The sequence below is a fragment of the Chamaea fasciata genome, unplaced genomic scaffold (assembly GCF_029207755.1).
Source record: "Chamaea fasciata isolate MVZ Bird 193981 ecotype frontalis unplaced genomic scaffold, bChaFas1.0.hap1 SCAF_17, whole genome shotgun sequence".
Taxonomy (NCBI): domain Eukaryota; kingdom Metazoa; phylum Chordata; class Aves; order Passeriformes; family Sylviidae; genus Chamaea; species Chamaea fasciata.
Window position 1 is genome coordinate 415,601 of NW_027094102.1, and position 20,591 is coordinate 436,191.

General features: G+C 47.9%; 1 protein-coding gene across 3 annotated transcripts in view; it reads right to left on the bottom strand.

Annotated features, from left to right (window-relative positions):
* The window catches only part of PREX1 (phosphatidylinositol-3,4,5-trisphosphate dependent Rac exchange factor 1), a 103,764-nt gene extending 86,993 nt beyond the window's left edge, over nucleotides 1-16,771 (bottom strand). For 2 of the 3 annotated variants that reach the window (XM_066199287.1, XM_066199286.1), the window contains exon 1: nucleotides 16,449-16,679. In XM_066199287.1, coding sequence (XP_066055384.1) covers nucleotides 16,449-16,613 — 165 coding nt within the window. In that variant the 5' untranslated portion in view covers nucleotides 16,614-16,679. Of the gene's footprint in view, nucleotides 1-16,448 lie in introns of all 3 variants that reach the window. The other variant, XM_066199288.1, reaches the window with a different exon arrangement.
* Between the last annotated feature and the right edge of the window lie 3,820 nt (nucleotides 16,772-20,591).

The following is a 20,591-nucleotide window of genomic DNA, read 5'->3' on the forward strand; positions in this document are numbered from 1 at the left end:
TGCACATAGAGATGTGTGTGTGGTGTGGGAGGCACTATTCTGGCATAAGTTTTAGAAACTAAACCAGAGCCTCACATGGAGTATGTGCAGGAAACCATGCTGAGTGTCTGGGATTGTGTGTCCTACACAAAAGCTTCTAAAGGCAGGAGAAAAACAGACGAGTTTGACAACTGAATATCACAGTACCTAGACACACAACAGACAGAGAGATTTCTACCCAGCTCCTGTCACTGCCTGATGTTTAGACTGCTGGAAAGACTTTTTCTTTAAGAAAAGATTTGTATAATGATGAGTCAAGACAGAAGTTACCAACTTAGCCAAATTCCACTTAAATGCACACTACAGTGGACAGGTAATATACCTCTAAATGAGAAGCTTCTCAGTGAAAAAATTGTGAGATTTCTGTCACTGGTGCCACAGCTGATGTATCATTAAACTCAAGCCCAAATTACTTCCCATACACACAAAAAAACACCCCAAACACTGAAAAAACCACATAGGAAATTTGCTTTCACTTCATTGCAAAGTCTCAACCCTTCTGACCAATTCCACCAGCCCAACTGAAATTTGCTTACACAGCAAATACAACAAAATAACATAAGCCTTGAAAACAGAAGCAGCCTAAGAAAGCACGTTTCTCTTCCTCCTTTGAAACTGCTACTCACACATCATCTGTATTTAACATTTCTTGATTCTAAAAATCAAGGTAAGTGCCTAATCCTCAGCCACTCCAGCTGCCATCTCCCAGTCACCTACAAACTGTTAATTAATGTGCATTTGGGCTAAGGACTGTGACTCTCATTTGCAAACTGATTTAAACGAGACAAGTGAAGCAATTTTTGTCCTCTGTTCTGTTCCTTCCTCTCCTGAAGGTTAGACCTCTGTTTCTGACAAGAGCGCATCTGTTGCTTAAACACTGCCGTCTACAACTCAACATTTAAGCACTTAAACAAACCACTGTAGCCTTTGATCTGCATTTACACAGAAAGCTGCAGCAGCTGAGAGGACAAACCCAGACCCCATTCACACTGTGGGACTTCAAGCAATGGGGCCAGGGAAACAGGCACACCAATAACTGCCATGGTCACCTCACTTTAACACGTTTGCAAACACAAATCAAAGCTCTAAGCAGTGAGTAAGAGTGAAATTGGTGGGAATATCTTCTGCTTTGGTCTACTGCACTCTAAGATAATGAAGTGAAATATGGATTCCAGGACAACGGCATATCACACACACTGGCATTTCCCACTGCTTGCAATGGCCAGCACTGAAATGATGATCTCAAATTATGCACAACATTAATGTTGTGTTGTGTTCTGCATCAAGCAGTCCTGGTGGACCTTCACCTGTCCATCTGCTTTAAGCCGTGGCACAGTGGCCACGCCCTGCTCCAGCAGGACGCTGAAAACACCGTGCTCTTTTCTTTCCCCTTGTACAAAGGTACTTGCACCCTCGTCGTGAACTGCTGAGTGAAGCAGAGCAGGAATAGACTGTGGGGACAGCGCAGAGTCGGTGCTGTGGGACACAAGACAGCAGGATGCTGTAGTGGTGCGGGGATGCAGAGCTGAGGAGAGCAGTCCAGCCCCACCCTGTGCTCCAGTACACCAGAGCAGGCATCTCAGCACGTCTGGGTTTTCCAGACAGACCAAGCCGGCACGTGAGAAAGGCAGGCAGCACTCCTGTGGGGGCATTGCCCACCTCTGCACATACCCCTCTTGCTAAAATCCCACCAACTTCTTACACAAATGGTTCAACAGTCTCATGGTTTGCAGAGATGTCTCATGCTACTTTTTCACTTTGGTACTGGCTTAGTTTGAATAAAGTAGTCATGGACTCTCAGAGTCACAGCTGGAGAACAAAAATATTTTTATATGAAAATATGGAGTATTTTTTAAGGGAAACACCCAACAAATATGGACTGAAGGGGTATCTTTAAAATGAATGAAAAGGAAGGAGGTGAAGCTGTAGAAGATCAGAATTGTGCAGAGGGGTACAAAATCTACCAAAAATAAATGCTCTTTTCCCAGAGGACAGGTTTCCACAGTGAATTTCAGGATTAAAATACTTCTTTAATTTGCATTCAAAATACAAGTCTGAACCTTGGAGCTAGAAAATTACAGAGGAAGAGACTTCCTTTCTGTGGCATCTCTGAAGTTCCAGCTCCTCACCAAAAAAACCAAGTGCAGAGAAGCCACATAAGTGAAATGTTCTAGATACTGACTTCTGTAACAACTTTTTCAAAAATTCACCTTGGATTTAGCTTGGCATTAGACAGTTTTACTTTGCCTGACCAGACTCTTATTTCCTAGTGAATGCAGGGGCCTTCAAACCCCCGTACAGCAGCACATTCAAACCACTGGCATTTTCACTTCATTTCTGGTTTCTACACCCTTTGGGCTCAATGTGTGCTCGATTGCAGAACTCCGACTTGCACTTACTGCTTTAGAAAGTACTTCTGCATAGTGTTGAGAAGGATTTGTTCCAGCAGCTAGCACACAGAATAGGCAAGCACGAAACCAGATGTCCAAGAGTTTGCACTTGGGCTTGCTGAGATTTTAGCATGAGCACAACTGTTCAGACAACTGTCACTGAGTAATTCTGAGACCTGACATAGCTTCTTTGTTTACATTTTTACTACCTCCTGAGAGTACTGGGAAAGTGGTGACTGGCAGTTCCTGAAGGGCCAAGACTTACATTCTAGCCCTTGTGTTCACACAGGAGCACTTGGGCAGGAAGACTCTCCCAGCACAGGTCCTGCAGCCTGCAGAGGCACTCCCAGAGGGGAGAACTGCTAGTGCCTTCCATCCCCACGGATTCTTCGTCTGTGCACAGACGCTGCCTCTGGTTATGCCTAACAGACGCCCCGGAACTGAGCTAAGACCACCAGTTCCTTGAGTGCTATCTGCCCAGGATGTGGCAGCTGGTTGTCAGAGACTGAATTGAAGAATTAACATTTTTGTTGCACTTTTCCACGAAAAAAGTCACATCGTTTATGTGACATCTTTTGCTCAGCCTTCTCTCCCAAAGGTAAGAAATGGAGACAAGGCTCTGTTAGTTACTTCATTTGCACCCTTTGGACAACTCATTTTGCCTTTCTGCACCTCAGTTTCTCCATCTACTAAATACTGGTGCTCTACTTTGAGATGATCCAGCCAAAAAAGTGCTGCATGAACCAGCATTTTTATTCTTAATGCGCTTCACAACAAAATTTTCTTCTTCTCTAAGTGAAATAGTCTGAAAAGCTTCCTTGCACCGGATTGAACTGGTTTTTGATACCACGCTGCCACAGCAGCTCACCCAAAGCCATACTAAAAGAGAACTGAAGTCATGCAGCCTTGCCTCCACACACCACCTGGACATGGTAACTGCTGCCACTGCAACTTCATTCTTGCTTGCAGTTTGCAAATTTCAGTTCCTCTGCTTGTGTGCTGTAAAAATTTTGATTCATACTTTACTTTCCAAATATTGTGGCTTTTCTTGTGCAACTGCTTAAGAAAGATACCCCACATTGTGCAAACGGGTCTCTTATGACAGTGCATGCAGAGTGTAACAGACAAAGCCCATTAAGAGCCTGGCTGCTCCTCCCAGCTTTATTTCACATCAAAAACACATATTAGCTGTTTTTCAGTAGGGAAGAAAACAGAGGTCACAGTGGAAAGACCGGATGTACCTTGCTGTTCACCACGTTCACGTTCTGCAAGCAGAAGCTGACGGGCCCCTGCTAGAACAGGCTGAGCTTCCCCAGCTCCCCCTGGTTTCTGCACCCCCCAGGATGAGGTCTGCAGAGCTAGCAGAATCCCCAAAAGGCCTCTTCCACACATCATGCAAAACACAGTATCACCCTACATACTCCTTCTCTTTTCTATTTTGCTCTGCTACTTGGGGTAACTGCACAAACCTTCCAGCACCCTTCACCAACAGATTGATCCATAAAGCAAGTTTGATCAGCTTCATCTATTCACCATGCCAAAAAGCACGACGAACCCAAGCACACTTAGAAAGAGAAAGAAAGGCTTGCTTAACTGTCAAAAAGAGGAAAGCACACATTTCTTCAGGGACTGTTTTGCTCACTGAGTAATTGCCGCATTTGGCAAACACATAGAAAACCCCACCCAAACCAACAACAAAAATCAAACCAAAGTAATAAAAACTGTGCATAAGTATTAATTTATAACAACAGGAACTGTCCACAGCTGATTTTTTCAGAGAACTACCAGAGTTAGTAAATAGTGAAGGATTATGTAAGGATGCCTGTCATGTGTCTTAGTGACCCATTCTAATCACAGATGTATTTACTTCAGTACAGAAGTATTGATTTGTGCTTCTTTTTGACTCCGTCCATTCATCTCAAACCAATACTCTTTTCAACTGTGGTTAGTTCAAGAATTATACTTTCAATTCAGTGGTCCAATTTTGTTTCTAAATGCTTTTTGCTCTTGTTCCCTCTAACACCTAAGCACAGCTATTCTGGCAAATGCTGCTGCTAAGTGTTGGAAGGATGAATGCACAGAAGTGAAGAAAGGCACCTACAGTAAGACTGCCTGTCCTTGCACAAGGGCTCTGCAGTCACCGCAAAGGAAGGCAGTAGCAAGCAGAACATGGAGGCAATGTCACAGCCAGAGGAGTGAACACAGCACAGCCCTGGGAGTTCAGGGCTGGCAGAGCTGAAGGCTGCTCAGTAAAAAGCCCAGCAAACAGATCCTGCAACACTCAATGCACCACATTTCATGTCCCCTCTACCATTTAATGACTAAGTTAAAAACTCCCATGGTACTTTCCCCTGGTATAAACAACTTAATTGGTAAATCTCACTTTTCAACCATACCTCCCCAAAATACTCTCTTTGGTCCATATAGCCTGAAAAGTTACTTATTTACTGACAAGTTTCCAGAACACACTCTCCTCATGTGAAGAGATGACTTGTGCCAGCACAGAAGATGGGACATGGATTTGTAACAGTGGTAGTTTTCCACGTGCATTCTTAAGAGCCAGCAAAGGAGACAAACTCTGTGAAAAGTGTCTCCCCAAGCTGCATCTCTCCTTTTCCTGTTGAGGCATCATGCCTCTGACAAACCAATGCTCAAAGCAAATGCACTTCTGCAGCTCTCTCTTCAGAAAATTTCCCCCACTGTTCTGCCCTTATTGTCCTGTCAACACCCTCCTCACAAACAGCTGCTTCCCATCTGAACTGATTTCTGAGCACAGTTTCAGTAACACAACAAACAGAACCACCAGCACCCAGAGGTATATGAGCTAAAAAATTATATGCAAGTGTCCAGTGATTATCATTTGAAGCCCTTGATTTTCTTCAGTAAAAAGGGAAGTAAATAGAAGAGAAATGATCAAGCACCCTTCACAGGAAGGACCAAAGTACTTTCAGTCTACAGTATCTCAGCTGACAATGTTCACACTGAATGAGGTAAGTAACATCCAGTTCCTTTTCGCACTGTCCTGAAGTAGTTGTCAGCCATCCAAATTGTATTTCCTTTCTGTCTCCTCCTTCACAGATTAAAGAAAATAAAAGATCCCAAGTAATGATGGCAAGAGTCAATAACGACAAAATCTAAGGAAGGCTGACAAAACACATTTCTGGCCTGGCACCTACAACTTTGATATAACAAAGCATCAGAAGTAACACCATGTACAGCAAGACCCTCAAGGAAAAGCTAGCACTAGGTGTGGGTGTGAGCTCCAATCTAGCAGACTCCTGCTGTAGCACTAAGCGCCAGAGCCTGGCGTGGGACCCAGAGCCACTGGTGAGCCCCAGGGCCAGGACACGCACCTGGGCCTGGCAGCTCCGGGACAAAACTGGTACACTGTGGCTCTGGCCTGGGCCTGGCAGCACTGTCCCAAACAATGGCCAGGCATGTGCCAGGCAGGACAGGCCAAGGAGCACTCCCAGCAGGCAGCCCGGATGCAGCCATCCTGCTTGCAGAGTTCAACGGTACAGCACAGGACCAGGTCATGCCAGCTGGCCACAGGGCCCAAGAGTGGCACTGTTTTCTTTACTGCATTTCTAGCCTAAGTCTCCTGCTTAACAACACAGGGCGTTAACCACCGATCAGGTCTCACAACACAGGTAAACTTCTGTGTCCGTGCCCTCTCCTCTGTGACCTACATATTAAATAGCACACAGCCTACTCACTCACTCCTACATGGAGCTTGTCCATTTTCTCCACAACAACATGGATGCTATTTAGGAATCAGGTCTGAGAGGCCAAAAAACTCTTACAGCCCTCCGTTACTGCCCCTTCATACAAAATGGAAGGGGCTTCTTTGGCCGCCCAGTGTTGAGGTTAACAGCCAAGGCTCCCTGTGAGGTGATGCCTTCAAAGCAGTTGCCAGATCAGACAGAAAGTCCCATGGGACCAGAGACTTTTGCTGAAATCCACCACCTATCTGAGATAAGAATTTGCATTTCAGTGAGCTCTTATCAGGGAGTCTGCCACAAAGCAAGGCTCTCCACCAGTGACACACACATGGAGTATCAGGGAACTCCTCTCATAGTCATCTTCCTCAGCATCCAAAATTATCCCTGAACACAACCTTTTATGTTTCCCCTCTTTGCTGACAAGTATTTCCTTCATGTATCCCACAACAGGCTGCTCCAAATTAACCATGCTAGGATGCCAGAAGCATGAGCAGGCAAAACCTTCAAGACAGAAGTGTTATCACTAATGTGATTTACTGTAGATAAAAGAAGGTGTAAGAGGATATGGATGATCCTGTTAGGCTTTTTTAAAATCTAAGCTCATTCTGTCATGTACAAAGGTAGTAAACATCTGGCAGACATCCAGCAAAATGAGACCCTTGGGTGTAAAGCTGTTCCTTAGTAAATTGCTCAGATCCCAAAGATGAGCACCAATTCCTTGGTGGCAGGCTCAGCAGTCAGGGCCACTGGTACAAAGGCTGTAGCAAGCTCTGTGTAAAAGAGGTGTTCTCAGGGAGGGGGCAAGCAGTGTGCCTCTCAGGGATTAGCATTTGCCCACCCTGACGCCCTGGGCCGAGACGTGTCAGCAGGAAGGATGTGGGTTTGGTGTCACTGGCGGCAGCTCTGCCTCACAACTAGACCAGCAGCCTCATTTGTGTGAGCCAAACTCCTGCCCCAATCACATCAAGTTCCACTCCCAAAACATCCAGTCAAACAGTTCCTAACATATGCTTGAGGCAGGAGCCCTGGAAATGTTGGTCCTATCACTTAGCAAGTGGTATCTTAACAACTGACAAATCCACAGGGAATATATAAACAGCACTCTGCCTATCAGATGGTTTGCTCCTTCTTTTCTTTTCAACTGAAAATGTATTACTGAGCCAAATAAATTAAGACTAGTCTATGAAGATTTTTAAGAACTAAATAACTGCACTTGTTTTAAAGAACAGTGTCCTCATTTTAGACAAGCAAAGTGGTTTGGGAACCAACAAATTAACCTGTTGGCACAAGAACTCACCACAGCAAAACCAGAAGTACAAAATGAAAGGTTAAGAATGGTCACAAAATTTACTCCACGAGTCATGAGACGTCAGATTAACTGCAGGTATTATTTGTATGGCTGATATGCTTCCATAAAAAATAATTTCAGCAATGGGAATAGCAGTGAGAACGACCCAGTATCCTCACATGAACCTAAATGCTCCTGTAACTCAGTTCCACAGCCCCATTATCTCACACCAACCTTTAAATAATCAGGATTTGGAAATCTATGGCCCTGTCTGCAGCTCAGAGATACATGACATAAAGTTGTCACTGTTTCCGGGACTGTCGGAAGTGGCATTGCCAGCTGCTTTGTAACAAGCTCTTGTGCTGATAGCACTGGGTGAAAGGGCAGACAGGCCAACAGCCAATTCTGCCTTTCTGCCCCTAGGCTGGAAGTGGCCTATCTGAGAAACAATCAGCTTGGGGCACTCAGTGTCTCATGGCCTGACATATGGCACTCAGCTGGATAAGCAAGGAGGAAGACTCATTAGGAAGAGTGAAGGAGCTGTTTTCTCATCACAGAGCAGTTTTCACTCACTCTGCTCTGGAGATGTGCAGTTCAAAGGGAGCCAGTGTCTCTTCAGATGGATGGCATCTACAGCAGGGTGACAAAGTCAGGTGTTTTAACCAGACAGGCACCCTGAGGTTCTGCCCCAGTGCAGGCCCACTGCAGTTCTCTGCAATCACACCTGCAGAGGCAGCGTGAAAGCTTTAATCACACCTGACTGGGTAATTAAGCAGGACTCTTCATCTGCGGCAATATTTAAATCCAACACTTCCATCGGATCTCACGCATGCTGTTGGTGCAAACCCCAGCCAAGCCTACAATTTGCGATACAGAAGGGAAAAGCAGTCAAAGGTAGTGCTCAGTGTGGATGAGATGGCTTTGCATGAACTGCACTGCTCCACAAGAAGTCTTTGGAGCCAATTGAGAAACTGCGTGGTGGATTATTTCAAGTTTTTCCTTGTCCCTAGCTGTACTCACTCCTGGTAACCAGGACAGGCTGCCATTTGCACAGGAATTTCAAGCTTCATCAAAACCAAAAGATATAACACTATTTACATCCCAAACCACATTACAACTGTGCAAGCCTTTACCACTGCAGGCTGGAAATCCATTTGGGGAGACAAAAACAGAAAAGGGATTCTACAGCTGGAAAGAAGACAGAAGTTCACACAGTCCCTTTATATTTTCTTGTAAGTGCTTGAAGCAAGCAATAGGCAGGCAACAGAAATAAGTAATTCCTTGACAGCTTAATCTGTCACAGACTATGTGGGTGCCCAAAGGCAGACCCTGTGCTTGGGGGATCCTGCTGCTTCAAGGCTCAGAAACGCTCTGTGCCGGGTGCCCCTGGGAGAGCAGGATGCACACACAGGACAGCTGGCCTGCACACACACCAGGAGGGTTCAGGGTGGCACCTGCAGGGCAGCGCCCGGCAGTCTGACCACCCGAGTGCTCCCGTAAACGCTTTATGTGACACCCAGTCACAGTCACTGGTATGAGCCATGAGTTGTCCCCAAATGCAGGTACAAACTCAGACAAACCTTTCTCTCCTGTGACAGTAATGCTCTGTATACTGCACAAAACCTGTTAAGTAATCCACAGCCTCACTTGGTACTGCTAAACCTTGGGAGTGCCTTGCACCTGGTCTTTTGGGCACTAGAGTTCAGGATACAAATAGATCAGAGAATCCACGTAATAGCACAGGAATTACCAGAAGTAAAATTAAATAGTTTTTCAGAAAGCAAACTGAACAGTTTGACAATTTAGCAGAATCTGAAGCAAAATGTATAAACATTCTTGAACTATTTAAGGGATGACGCAAAGGAAAAAAAGAACTCTGAAAAGATTAGACACTACGTTAGGCATTACCAAGACATTTCTAATATTGACAACATCTAACCACCAGGATAAACCATCAGGAATGAAGGTATTTCCGTACCAGAACATGATGGGACGGTTTGTCAAGATTCTCTCCAAGGCTACTTTTCATGATTCTACGATACAATGTAAAATTGAACAATTACATTTCCCATCCCTGCCAACCAGTACTCCTGCCTATGGGGAGTGGAAAATTATCAAAGCTTTTAAACTTTTTTGCTTCCTATATTTAGGGACAAACAAGTTCCCATTACGGGTATCAGTCTACTTCCTGCAACTATCAGGTGAAAATGTTGCAAAATCAAACATGCATCCACACAGTCCAGCCATGTACGGAGCAACTCCAACCCTCTGCTCTCTGCACTGCTTGGCTCACAGTTTGATCCCCATCCCTCCCTGCCCTCAGCTCCCACAGCTATCGCAGCAGAGCTCTGTTGCAGAGGCACCAGCCGGCTCTGGGAAAGCCCAGGGCAGCCAAGCACTCCCTTCTCCCTCGGAGATCGTGGCACATGTTCAAACAACAACTGGCAGGTCTGAAATGAGAGGGAGGGACAAACGGCAAAAGGGCTGACTGATCACAGCACAGCAGCCAGGAGGAGGGAGGCATGCAGAGCCACAACCGGGTCAGACACCTCATTCCAAAGGATGTAACAAGACCAAAGTAGGTCTGAGAAAAACGCTAACGAGGGTCAGATGCACACCAAGTGGAATGAGTTAAGGGAAGCAAAAAGAAATTAGTTTTAGCTCTCACCTGTATGGCAGTAAACTGGTGAAACTGCACAGGGAATGTAGTGATACTTTCTCACCATGGAAATTCTGTGAGAGTGCAGAAAGAATAAACCCCTTCTTTCACACAAAAACCTGCTGTACTCCTACGTAACTGATTTGAAAAGCCTCACTGCAAAAGGCACGAGCTCGGCACACTGTTTTCAAGGCGACACACTAAGCTCATACAGCTCAGAGCAGGAGAGGACCTGGGTATTCTGCATCCGCCAGCCCTGATCTTAGACCTGTGCCTGTAACCTGGGCTCTCCAGACCACAGGCTCAGATGAATAAATATTTTCAGAGCTTTCTCTTTGCTTTGTTTTGCTTTTCGGTTTCTCATTTTTGCTTCATCTTTCTACATCCAGACTGTTTTCTTCACTTTCTTTCTTTGTATCTGGGGCAAAAGAGCCTTTTAAACTATTTGCACTTCAGCCTTTAGCTGTTGATTTTGCACTATACTTGGTCTGAATAGAAAACTCTACTAGCAAAATTGCCAAATTCAAGAGTCACAACAAAAGCCCCTAAAAACTCAGGAGCATTTTTGTTTTGCTAATTTTCTATCTACGATTCGTGCTTTACAACCATAAGGGCTACAAACGTGTCATTTAAAATGAAAGCCGTAATCTTCCTCAATTTACATACATCGGGAACCAGGCTTTAAAAACAAAAAAAGCTCCATGACGTTAAAACTGAACAGAAGAACATCTTGATCGTTTGCAGCTCTAACAACTGGCGGTAGGTGACCAACTGACCCAAAATAACAGATCAGCAAAGCTAATTTAGATCACTTCCAAACAATTTCCTTTCCCATCTCCTTTCTCTTCCCCAAGTGCTCTTTTCGCTGTATCATAATAAAGGAGCAACATTACCCAAACCATATGGTTCACCTTCCAGAATCAGCGTTTCTCTGTCTCTGCGGAGGGTGAACAGGCAGAGAACAGGGGAGGACAGGAATCCACAGCTCCCAGCTGAGACAAATGGTCTGTCTGCTCCCTTATTAGAGACCAGAGCCTCATCTTGGATGCAAACAAGATTGCGAAATAGAAAGGGAAGGGGGGGTGGGGAAAGACCAAACAAAGCCTGCGATGCTTATCACGTTTCAAGATGGGTGGAGTGCAAAACCCAGAGACAGATCAATTACACCGACAAAGCAAGCAAGAAAGGGGAGCAAAACACAAATATTTTCAGTCAGTAGGATGTGGGCTAATTTATCTGATGGCACATGTCCTAACGAAACATTTATACAATTGATAGAATTGAAGAGCACTTGTAGTTTTCATACAAAAGTAAAGGAATGCATGATACTAAAACCTAAAAATCGTACTGGTACGATTACTTATCCAATTTGATACCTATCTGGTAAGAACAATTCACCTGTCCTACTATTTTCAGGCCTGCACAGAACAAACAGCAATTGCTCAAGCTAAAAGTACATCCTGTCATTCTGACATTAAAATTTACAAGTTGGTGGTTTGTCTCTGGAAAGATGAAAGAGACATATTTCTATACAATGCAGAGAACAATTTGGCTTTATATATTCGCAATTATCGGAGCTGTGGGAGCTCAATGTGCAGGTTTGAGCTGAATGTTCAGTGAAATAAATGCATGTGGGGGGAAAAGGTGATGCAACAGAGTATCCACCACTGCAATCCAGTGTATTGGATATCTACTGCTCCAACACTTCCACATGTAATTCATGATTGTGTCTACAAAATGGTAAAAACAAACCCTCTAAAAACCTGCCAGCTAACTCCTGTGTACTCACTATTTCGTCTCTTTTTAGATGATGCCAGTGAGTATGTCTGAAGTTGCTCAGGGCTCCTGTGTGTCCTTCCTTGAGAGCTGGTCTTTCATGACTGAAACACAAGTGTCAGACTTGACAGGGTTTCGGTGGAACGGCCATGCAGCAGTCACACACACCACAACCTCTCTTTTCCCAACAAACTGTGCATGGCTTCTCCAGACCAGCAGACGCTCCAGAACAGTTACAGAGCCGGGGTAAGCCGAGGGCTGCACCCTGCAGACGCTGCACCCCCGGCAGTGTGCTGGCAGCCCCACACTCCTGCACAGGACTGCACGCCACCAGACAGAGGCTGCCATTTATCCAGCTGGGCACTCGAACTAAATCATCACCTGGTGTCATTCCCTCTCACAAAAAAAAGAAGTATTTGCAATATTACATAGGACAATATAAACACTTCTGTATACATTACAGAGTTAAAAGAGGCCAAAGGAATAACTGAATCCTAAAGTCTGGAGACTGAGGATCCTCATGGTTTATGATCACACCAGAGACTTACAGGAGAATTATCTGCCTTTATGTCTTTGAAGTTTATCTTACTCCTCAAACTTTTACTAAAGCTCCACTAGGTTCTGACAATTTTCCACTTTGCTACTTCTGTGATCAGTGGTTCTTTAATGATGTTAGCAGCAGTACATTTCCATCTACGCCATGCAGTTCTCCCTGCTGCTTAAAAAGTTTGGCTGTGTAATGAGCCTTGACTAGTACAGCCAGTAACACAGCTGCATAACTGCTGAATTGTCTATTAATACTCAGGAGTAACACAGCACTTCTTCAAGGATGATATTAGCAATAATACCATCCCTGCCTCGCAAAATGGCAAATAGGACAGGACACAATACTGTGTGTATTCATAATTAAATCAGTAACTTTGGGTTATCAGCCGTGAGCTGGTAGAAAAGTGTTTTCCCCTCTCCTTCCTTACTTTGAGGAAATATCTAGGACAGCTGGAACTATTGAAATAACCGTACATATAGTGTCATATCTGTATTATATGACAATTTAATATAAAATCCAGAGTCTGCTTTAAAAAACAGCTATATCCCTTGGAACTGATCATCTCACCTCGTAAGATGTGGAGCAAAGCACAGGGTAAAGCTATTGAGCTTCATTCTCTCCATAGTTATGATACTTTGTTCTATAATAGATAATGCACTGTTAACACACACATTAATAGGTAGATAGACAGACAGACAGACAGATATACACACACACATATAATACAAGTATCAACAGGAGTACCAGAAACTAAACAGGAGCTCAACTGGCTAGGAAGGCCTTCTCATGTCCAAAATTAAACGGAATAAAATTACTACAAATCACATACAAAGTGAGAAAGGATGGGGCATTCCAGTTAAACTTGCAGATACAACTCCATTTGTCAAAATTACTTTAGGTATGAAGCATAACAGATTCTAGAGACTACTTTATTTAAACAAATAAACATCTGTAGCATTTTCATTAAATGAGTACACAACTCACAATAAAATATTCTTAACAGTGACTAACACTATTTTTATTCTTAGAAAATAGAACTCCATGTTCTATAACTTAAATTACCTAATAATAACTTTAACTATACTTTATATACCCACTTTATTAATTTATGAAAGCAAAATATGGACCACAATCTTTTAGGCAAAGCAAATAAGGACCGAGTCCTTATGCCAATAATGAACCTATTTTGGCATAATATAGTGGGAAAACATTTCTAAGCATAGAAAAAGAAAAGAAAAAGGAAACCTTCCCTTAAACATGATCACATGATCATCTCCTAAAACAGATTAAAATACAGTAACTAAATTGAAGTTACTTTGATTTATTTGCAACTGCATAGTATTAAATACTTACAAGATTCTAAATACTTAAGAGATCCTTATACATTACCAGGGAACACAGGAAGCTGCTGCTAGCAAGCAACTTCAATGCTGTGAATAAACCCATAGAATTTAGCTGTTTGCTTTTTAAAACATTGTTTATTGAGAACACTTAATGAGGACTAGGGCTTCAATAGCAAATATTTAACCAAGAGCACAGATTCCCTCACATAAGCACAACTGTCCCAGCCTACTTGGAGGAAACTCTTAATGATGATAACAGATACAAGATTTAGCTTTCCTTTATTTAACCCAAGACACTGAAGCTTCCCAAGCGAAGAAACCCATACCCCACATCTGTCTCATCTCCTTTTTGACAGAAGAAGTTTGCAGAGGATCTGGGCTCTGCAGCTCTCCGGCACAGAACCACAGTCTATCAGAGCAGCCAAAACAACGTCCGGATCAAACGGAGCACAAACCATTTCAGTACAATGCACACTGTGGAACTAACACCCAACCTTGGAGTGCTAACCTGCTGTGCCAGCCCAGGATGTGTAACGGTGCCCGTTTATTCAGCACCGGGTAGTGCTGCCCACACTGACCCTGAGTGGGGCAAACAGGGATCCACGGGGCAGGAGGGGTGGCCCCTGCGCACGCCCAGCCAACACCAGTTATGTGGCCAAGCAGAGCCGAGAGAACAGAGACCCAGGGAACAGCACTGCTTTCATCAGTGTCATAAAGCAGAACTTTTGGCCTATAACTGCATCTAATCCCAGCGATTATATAGATGATACTGTCCTTGCACGTTGTGGTGGCTGTCCCGTGTGGGAGGTGGGGCAGGATTCTTTCCTGTGGGCTGTCTTGTTAGAAGGATTAAGTTACGGCCATCCACGCAATTTATGCAGAAAATATTTCACACCCCAAATTGTATTTTTAAAAATTCCATCCCAATACTGCTCCTTTCAGCCTCACACGCTGCAGCAGATCTTCCTTCTCCTTTCCTTGGGGCTAACACCACTCAGCTATCCAAAAGCACTTGTAGAGATTCAGTCCTTAAGATGTAGGTCAGTGATGAAGAAACCAACATTATTTAGGACAGCACATGAATATTTGACATGTGCACCAAGTTAAGCCTGTGTATGAAGAATGCTGCTCTAGACTAAGGCCAGAGATAAGAAAGATCCTATCCCTGAGTGCTTTATTCAAACAGAATTACCGAAACACAAATTCCGTAGGGGGGTAAAGCTGCAATTGCAGAACCAACACCAAGACATCACCACAGCCACTCTACACCTGGTGACAGAGCCCCTCAGAGGGGCTGTGACTGCCAGCAGTGCCAGCTGAGACTTCAGTGCACTCTGTCAGGATCCTCTCCTGCCACTACCTAGGGCATACTACTCACTGCTGCTCTAATGGAAACTGCCAAGTTCATGAATGCAAATAAATAAAAGACCTGTTTTGGTGTTTTAATACATGAAAATCCCATTTAGCTAACACTGTGAATACATTTAACTGTAAGAACCAGAATTAAAAATGTATGTAGCTTCAAGCTACATTCTAGCTTGCAGCTAACAAAATCTCAAATTCAGTACTTAGGACAGAGGAGTTTTCTGAGGGGTTTTGGTTTTGTTTTGTCAGTAGGGCGGGGTGGCTCGTCTACATCTTACAGCTTTCAGAAGAAAACCTCCTCACACTGAGACAAAACCACAGTTCTAAATGAAGCTAACTGGCACTTCAGTTTGAAAACTCAAATTAAAGGCTCTGAGTTCAACTGCTGGAGAGAGAAGAGGAGGGTTCAAGTAGAGACCAGTTCATAAAGCAACCACATCCTTGTCATTTATCTTTTATGCTAGACAGTTTGCCACTTTGGTGAATCTGAAAAACACTGAAGACAAACTGTTTTAAAAAACAAACAAAAATCTTGCCAGAAGGACAGGTCAAAAGGGGCCCAGGGTCTAAGCCCTTTTAGATGAAACCAGAGTTTAGTCTTTATCTAGAAAAACACCAGAAAGAATTTCTGCCCTGACCAACCTTTTAGAAATCTCTGCAGAGACTTCCTTTGCTTTGATTTTTGATCTCTGTGTGATCATTAGTTTATTCTTCTTGGGTTTTTTTATGCTGTATCTGTTATCTAGTAACTTTTACTGCAGGCTCTTCTAGTCATTTGCAGGAGTGTGGTGGTACACAGATGAATTCCACATTTAGAACCTTTATAGGAAAATGGAAATATCCAGATGGATTTTTTTTTTCTTCTGAACTAGCCCGTGAATAATTTCAGAGGCAGGTATAATTGTTTCCACATGCACACACACCCCCGGCACAATCACAAATTCGTGTTTACCATTAAACAAAGATATACGTGCAATATTTATTTATAAATAACCGACAGCAAGGGTAGATTCTCCAAGTGCGTGTAAAAGCAGCTTCTAAACAACAGCAGCCACGGGGACGAGGCATTCCGAGAGCAGATGCGCCGCCGGGTCCGCGGGGCCAGAGGACCGCGGCTCCGCCGGCCCCGCGCTGCCCGCGGCCCCCGCCGCCGGCCTCTCCGGCACAAACTGTGTCGGCGCTGCGGACCCGGCACGGCCACTTCACAACTTGCGCCCCGCCGCCCTCGCGGCCCCCGGCCCGCGGGAGGAGCCGCTCCGGGCCGGCCCCCGGCCCCGCCGCGCCCCGAGGGCGCTCCCCAGCCCCGCGGGGCCACTCACCGACTGCAGGAAGCGCAGGGTCCCCACGTAGTCGCGCTCGGTGCTGAGGATCTCGTTGAGGACGCAGAGGCGGAGGCGCAGCTGGCGGTCGGTGTCCTTGGGGCAGGCGGCGGGCTCGGCCGCGCCGGGGGCGCCGGGCGGCGGCGGCGGCGGCGGCGGCTCCATGGTGGCGGCGCGGGCCGGGCGCTCCGCTCCCCGCTCCCTCAGGAGCCCCCCATGGCCCCTCGGCCCCGCCTGGCCCGCGGCCGGAGGCCTCACAGAGGCCGGGCGCCGGGCGAAGCCCGGCTGCGGGACATGCCGGGGGAGCGGCGCCGCACGGCCGAATAGAGCGCCAAGGGAAGTCCCGGCGGCAGCAGGGGGAGCGAGGGGAACGAGGGACGGGGCGGGCGCAGGCGGCGCAGCCCGGCCCCGGGGGCTGGCGGAGGGCGGCGGGGCGGGGTGAGGGCCGCGGCAGCGTGGCTCTTTGCTCCGGTCCCGCACGGCCGCCTACCCGCGTGTCCGCCTCACGCTCAGCCCCTCACACACTCGGCCCCTCGCACACACGGTCCCTCACACACACGGTCCCTCACACACAGCCCCTCACACACACAGCCCCTCACACACACAGCCCCTCACACACAGCTCTTCACACACAGCTCCTCACGCACTCACGGCCTCTCACACACAAAACCCCTCACACACGCGATTGCTCACACACACGGTCCCTCACACACACAGAACCCCTCACACACACATAACCCCTCTCACACAGAACCCCTCACACACTCAGCCCCTCACACTCACGGTCCCTCACGCACTCGGCCCCTCACACAGAGAACCCCTCACGCATTCGGCCCCTCACACACACAGAACCCCTCTCACACAGAACCCCTCACACACTCGGCCCCTCACACACACAACCCCTCACGCACAACCCCTGACACACACAGCCCTCACACGCGCGGTCCCTCACACTCACGGTCCCTCACACACTCAGCCCCTCATGCACTCAGCCTCTCACACACGGCCCCTCACACACTCAGCCCCTCACGCACAACCCCTGACACACACAGCCCTCACACGCGCGGTCCCTCACACTCACGGTCCCTCACACACTCAGCCTCTCACACACGGCCCCTCACACACTCAGCCCCTCACGCACAACCCCTGACACACACAGCCCTCACACGCGCGGTCCCTCACGCACTCCGCCTCGCCTCCGCACTCCGTCACCGTCTCACCGCCGTGCGCTGCAGACCCCGCACACCTCGCCCCTCGCCCCCCTGCCCTTCACAGAGTGTCGTGTTCCCGCACAGCCCGCACGGCGCGGTCACACAGCGCGGCCGGACACCGGGCTCACACAGCGCGGTGTCGGCCCGGCCGGACACCGGGGCCCCCACGGCACAGGAGCACAGCACAGCGCGGTGAGCACACCGCGGCTGCCGCAGGAGCAGGGAGCTGCTCGCAGCCCGCAGCCCCCCGGCCCCGCAGCCCGCAGCCCCGCAGCCCCGCAGCCCCCAGCCCCGCAGCCCGCAGCCCGCAGTCCGCAGCCCCCAGCCCCGCAGCCCCGCAGCCCCGCAGCCCCCAGCCCCGCAGCCCGCAGCCCGCAGCCCCGCAGCCCCGCAGCCCCGCAGCCCCCCGGCCCCGCAGGCCGCAGCCCCCAGCCCCGCAGCCCCGCAGCCCCCAGCCCCGCAGCCCCCAGCCCCGCAGCCCGCAGCCCGCAGTCCGCAGCCCCCAGCCCCGCAGCCCCCAGCCCCGCAGCCCGCAGCCCGCAGCCCCCAGCCCTGCAGCCCCGCAGCCCCGCAGCCCCGCAGCCCCCCGGCCCCGCAGGCCGCAGCCCCCAGCCCCGCAGCCCCGCAGCCCCCAGCCCCCAGCCCCGCAGCCCGCAGTCCCGCAGCCCCGCAGCCCCGCAGCCCCCAGCCCCGCAGCCCGCAGCCCCCCGGCCCCGCAGCCCGCAGTCCGCAGCCCCCAGCCCCGCAGCCCCGCAGCCCGCAGCCCCGCAGCCCCGCAGCCCCGCAGCCCCCAGCCCCGCAGCCCCGCAGCCCGCAGCCCCCAGCCCCGCAGCCCCCAGCCCCGCAGCCCCGCAGCCCCCAGCCCCGCAGCCCCGCAGCCCCGCAGCCCCCAGCCCCGCAGCCCGCAGCCCGCAGCCCCCAGCCCCGCAGCCCCGCAGCCCCGCAGCCCCCAGCCCCGCAGCCCGCAGCCCCCAGCCCCGCAGCCCCCCGGCCCCGCAGGCCCGGCCCTGCCCTGCCCGCCGCTGCGGGCTGCCCACACTGACAGCTCCCCGTCACACAGCAATGCGCACGGAGCCACGGACGCGAACGTGCAGAAATAACGTGTCACAGCCTCCCGTGCCCACAAAGAATAAACACAACAAACGTGTTTCATCGCTGTCAATCCACAAGGCAGAGGCTTTAAGCTGGTTGCGATTGCCTGTGCAAAGCGTAGGGGCGAGGATGAACAGGGCAAACCGAACACAAAACCAGGCTGAGGGTGGCAATTCAGCACTACTCGCCCATTCCCAGAAAGCTAACTTGGTTCATACGGAGATTCTCCCAAATATCTTCATTCCCCCATAGGAACACTGCCAGGCTTTTGTCAAACTACAAATACTTTTTTTTTTTTTTTTTTTTTAATATTAAGAAAAAAGGTTCAAGAGGAAAAATTTAAAATGTCAGTAATGTGGACTCCTAAGAGGCATAATAATAGAGACACTTATTGGATGTACTACCTTAAAAAGTAAACGTAGCAAAACTACATGTAACAAATAATGTAATAATTGTCATCTTCCCCAGGCTAAACCAAAATACCTCTTGAACTTTTCTTATCTCAACATGGGCTTTTTTTTTCTTCAGGACTGACTGATCATTATTCTGGTTTTAAAGTTTTCTATCCAGGGGTAAGTGTTGGTAGTGTAACATACCCAATTGTCATCTCAAGGCTTCATGGATATCGCGTTTCATGGGATGAAAAAACAGCTTTTGGGTCAAGACACAGTTGGAGCAGGCTGCAGGTCTGCAGTGCAAAGAAAACATCTGGAATGCTTTCAGCCCCAGGAGTGGAAACTGTCTTTCCCCTCCTAATGAGGAACGCGGGGAAACAAAACATTGACACTTGGGCCAAGGTTGTCACGGCTCTCGCGGTACCCTGCGGCAGCACTTGCTGCATCCTCATCAGTGACAAACGTTCCCCCCGCTCCGAGCCAGTGAAACGCGATTGTTCAAACGGGAACGCCTGGGAAAGGTGTCGTCCCCCTGGGTGTCGGGGTCCGAGGGACGAGCACCGAGGGGACCCGGCTCTGTGCGGGTCTCAGCGGGCTCAGGAGCGCTCCGGGACATGGACAGGGAAGCAGAACCTCCAGAAGGTGAGACTAGACCCTAAATTCACTGGTTTTCTTTCAAGTTATTTACATTTAACCTTTCGTTTTCTTCTGAAAGTCACTACAGCATTTTCATTTACTTACTCATTTTGTGTGCAGCTGATCTCTTTTTTAAAGTCATCAAATGGTTTTCCTTCTGTTTCGGGCCAGAGGCAGGAGGCAAGACCTTCTTTCAAAAGAGCCTAATTAAATGACAATCCACCGCGTAAGGAGAAATCACCATCACTAAAGCTACGCCCCCACCCTGTGGCTGAGTGAGCAAGTTGTTAAAGTTGTTCGCTATGTCTGCCTGCTGTGTGTTCCTCAAAAATCCTATGATAATTTCATTTCCGCAGCAGGCGCTGAGACAGCAGCCCTCCACGGCCTGAGTGGGAACAGCGGAGCGATGCCCCCGTGGAGGGCGAGTGCCTTTTTGTCACCGCGGTGTACCAGCTACGGGGCTTCGAAACACTCCTCTGGCTTTAGCCGCACTGTTGAAAGCATTACTGTCTGAGGAGTTAAAAAGGATGTTACTTGCGACTGGAAAGATTAAAATGATAAGGAAAAAGGCTTCCATTAAAATGAAAGTCAGGTTTTTCACTCTTTTTTAGAAAGTGTTTTCTTTTGGCTGTAGAAAAATGCATTTTGGCCAAGTCCAAATGATTGCAGACACACACATAATCCTTACTTTTGAATGAATAATTGAAATTCCAACATTGCATCTGTAGATATACAGAGCAATTCTGGAAACTTCAGTCAAAATGATGTAGTTAATAGAGATTTCCATGTGCCTGGGTAAAATCAGGTTC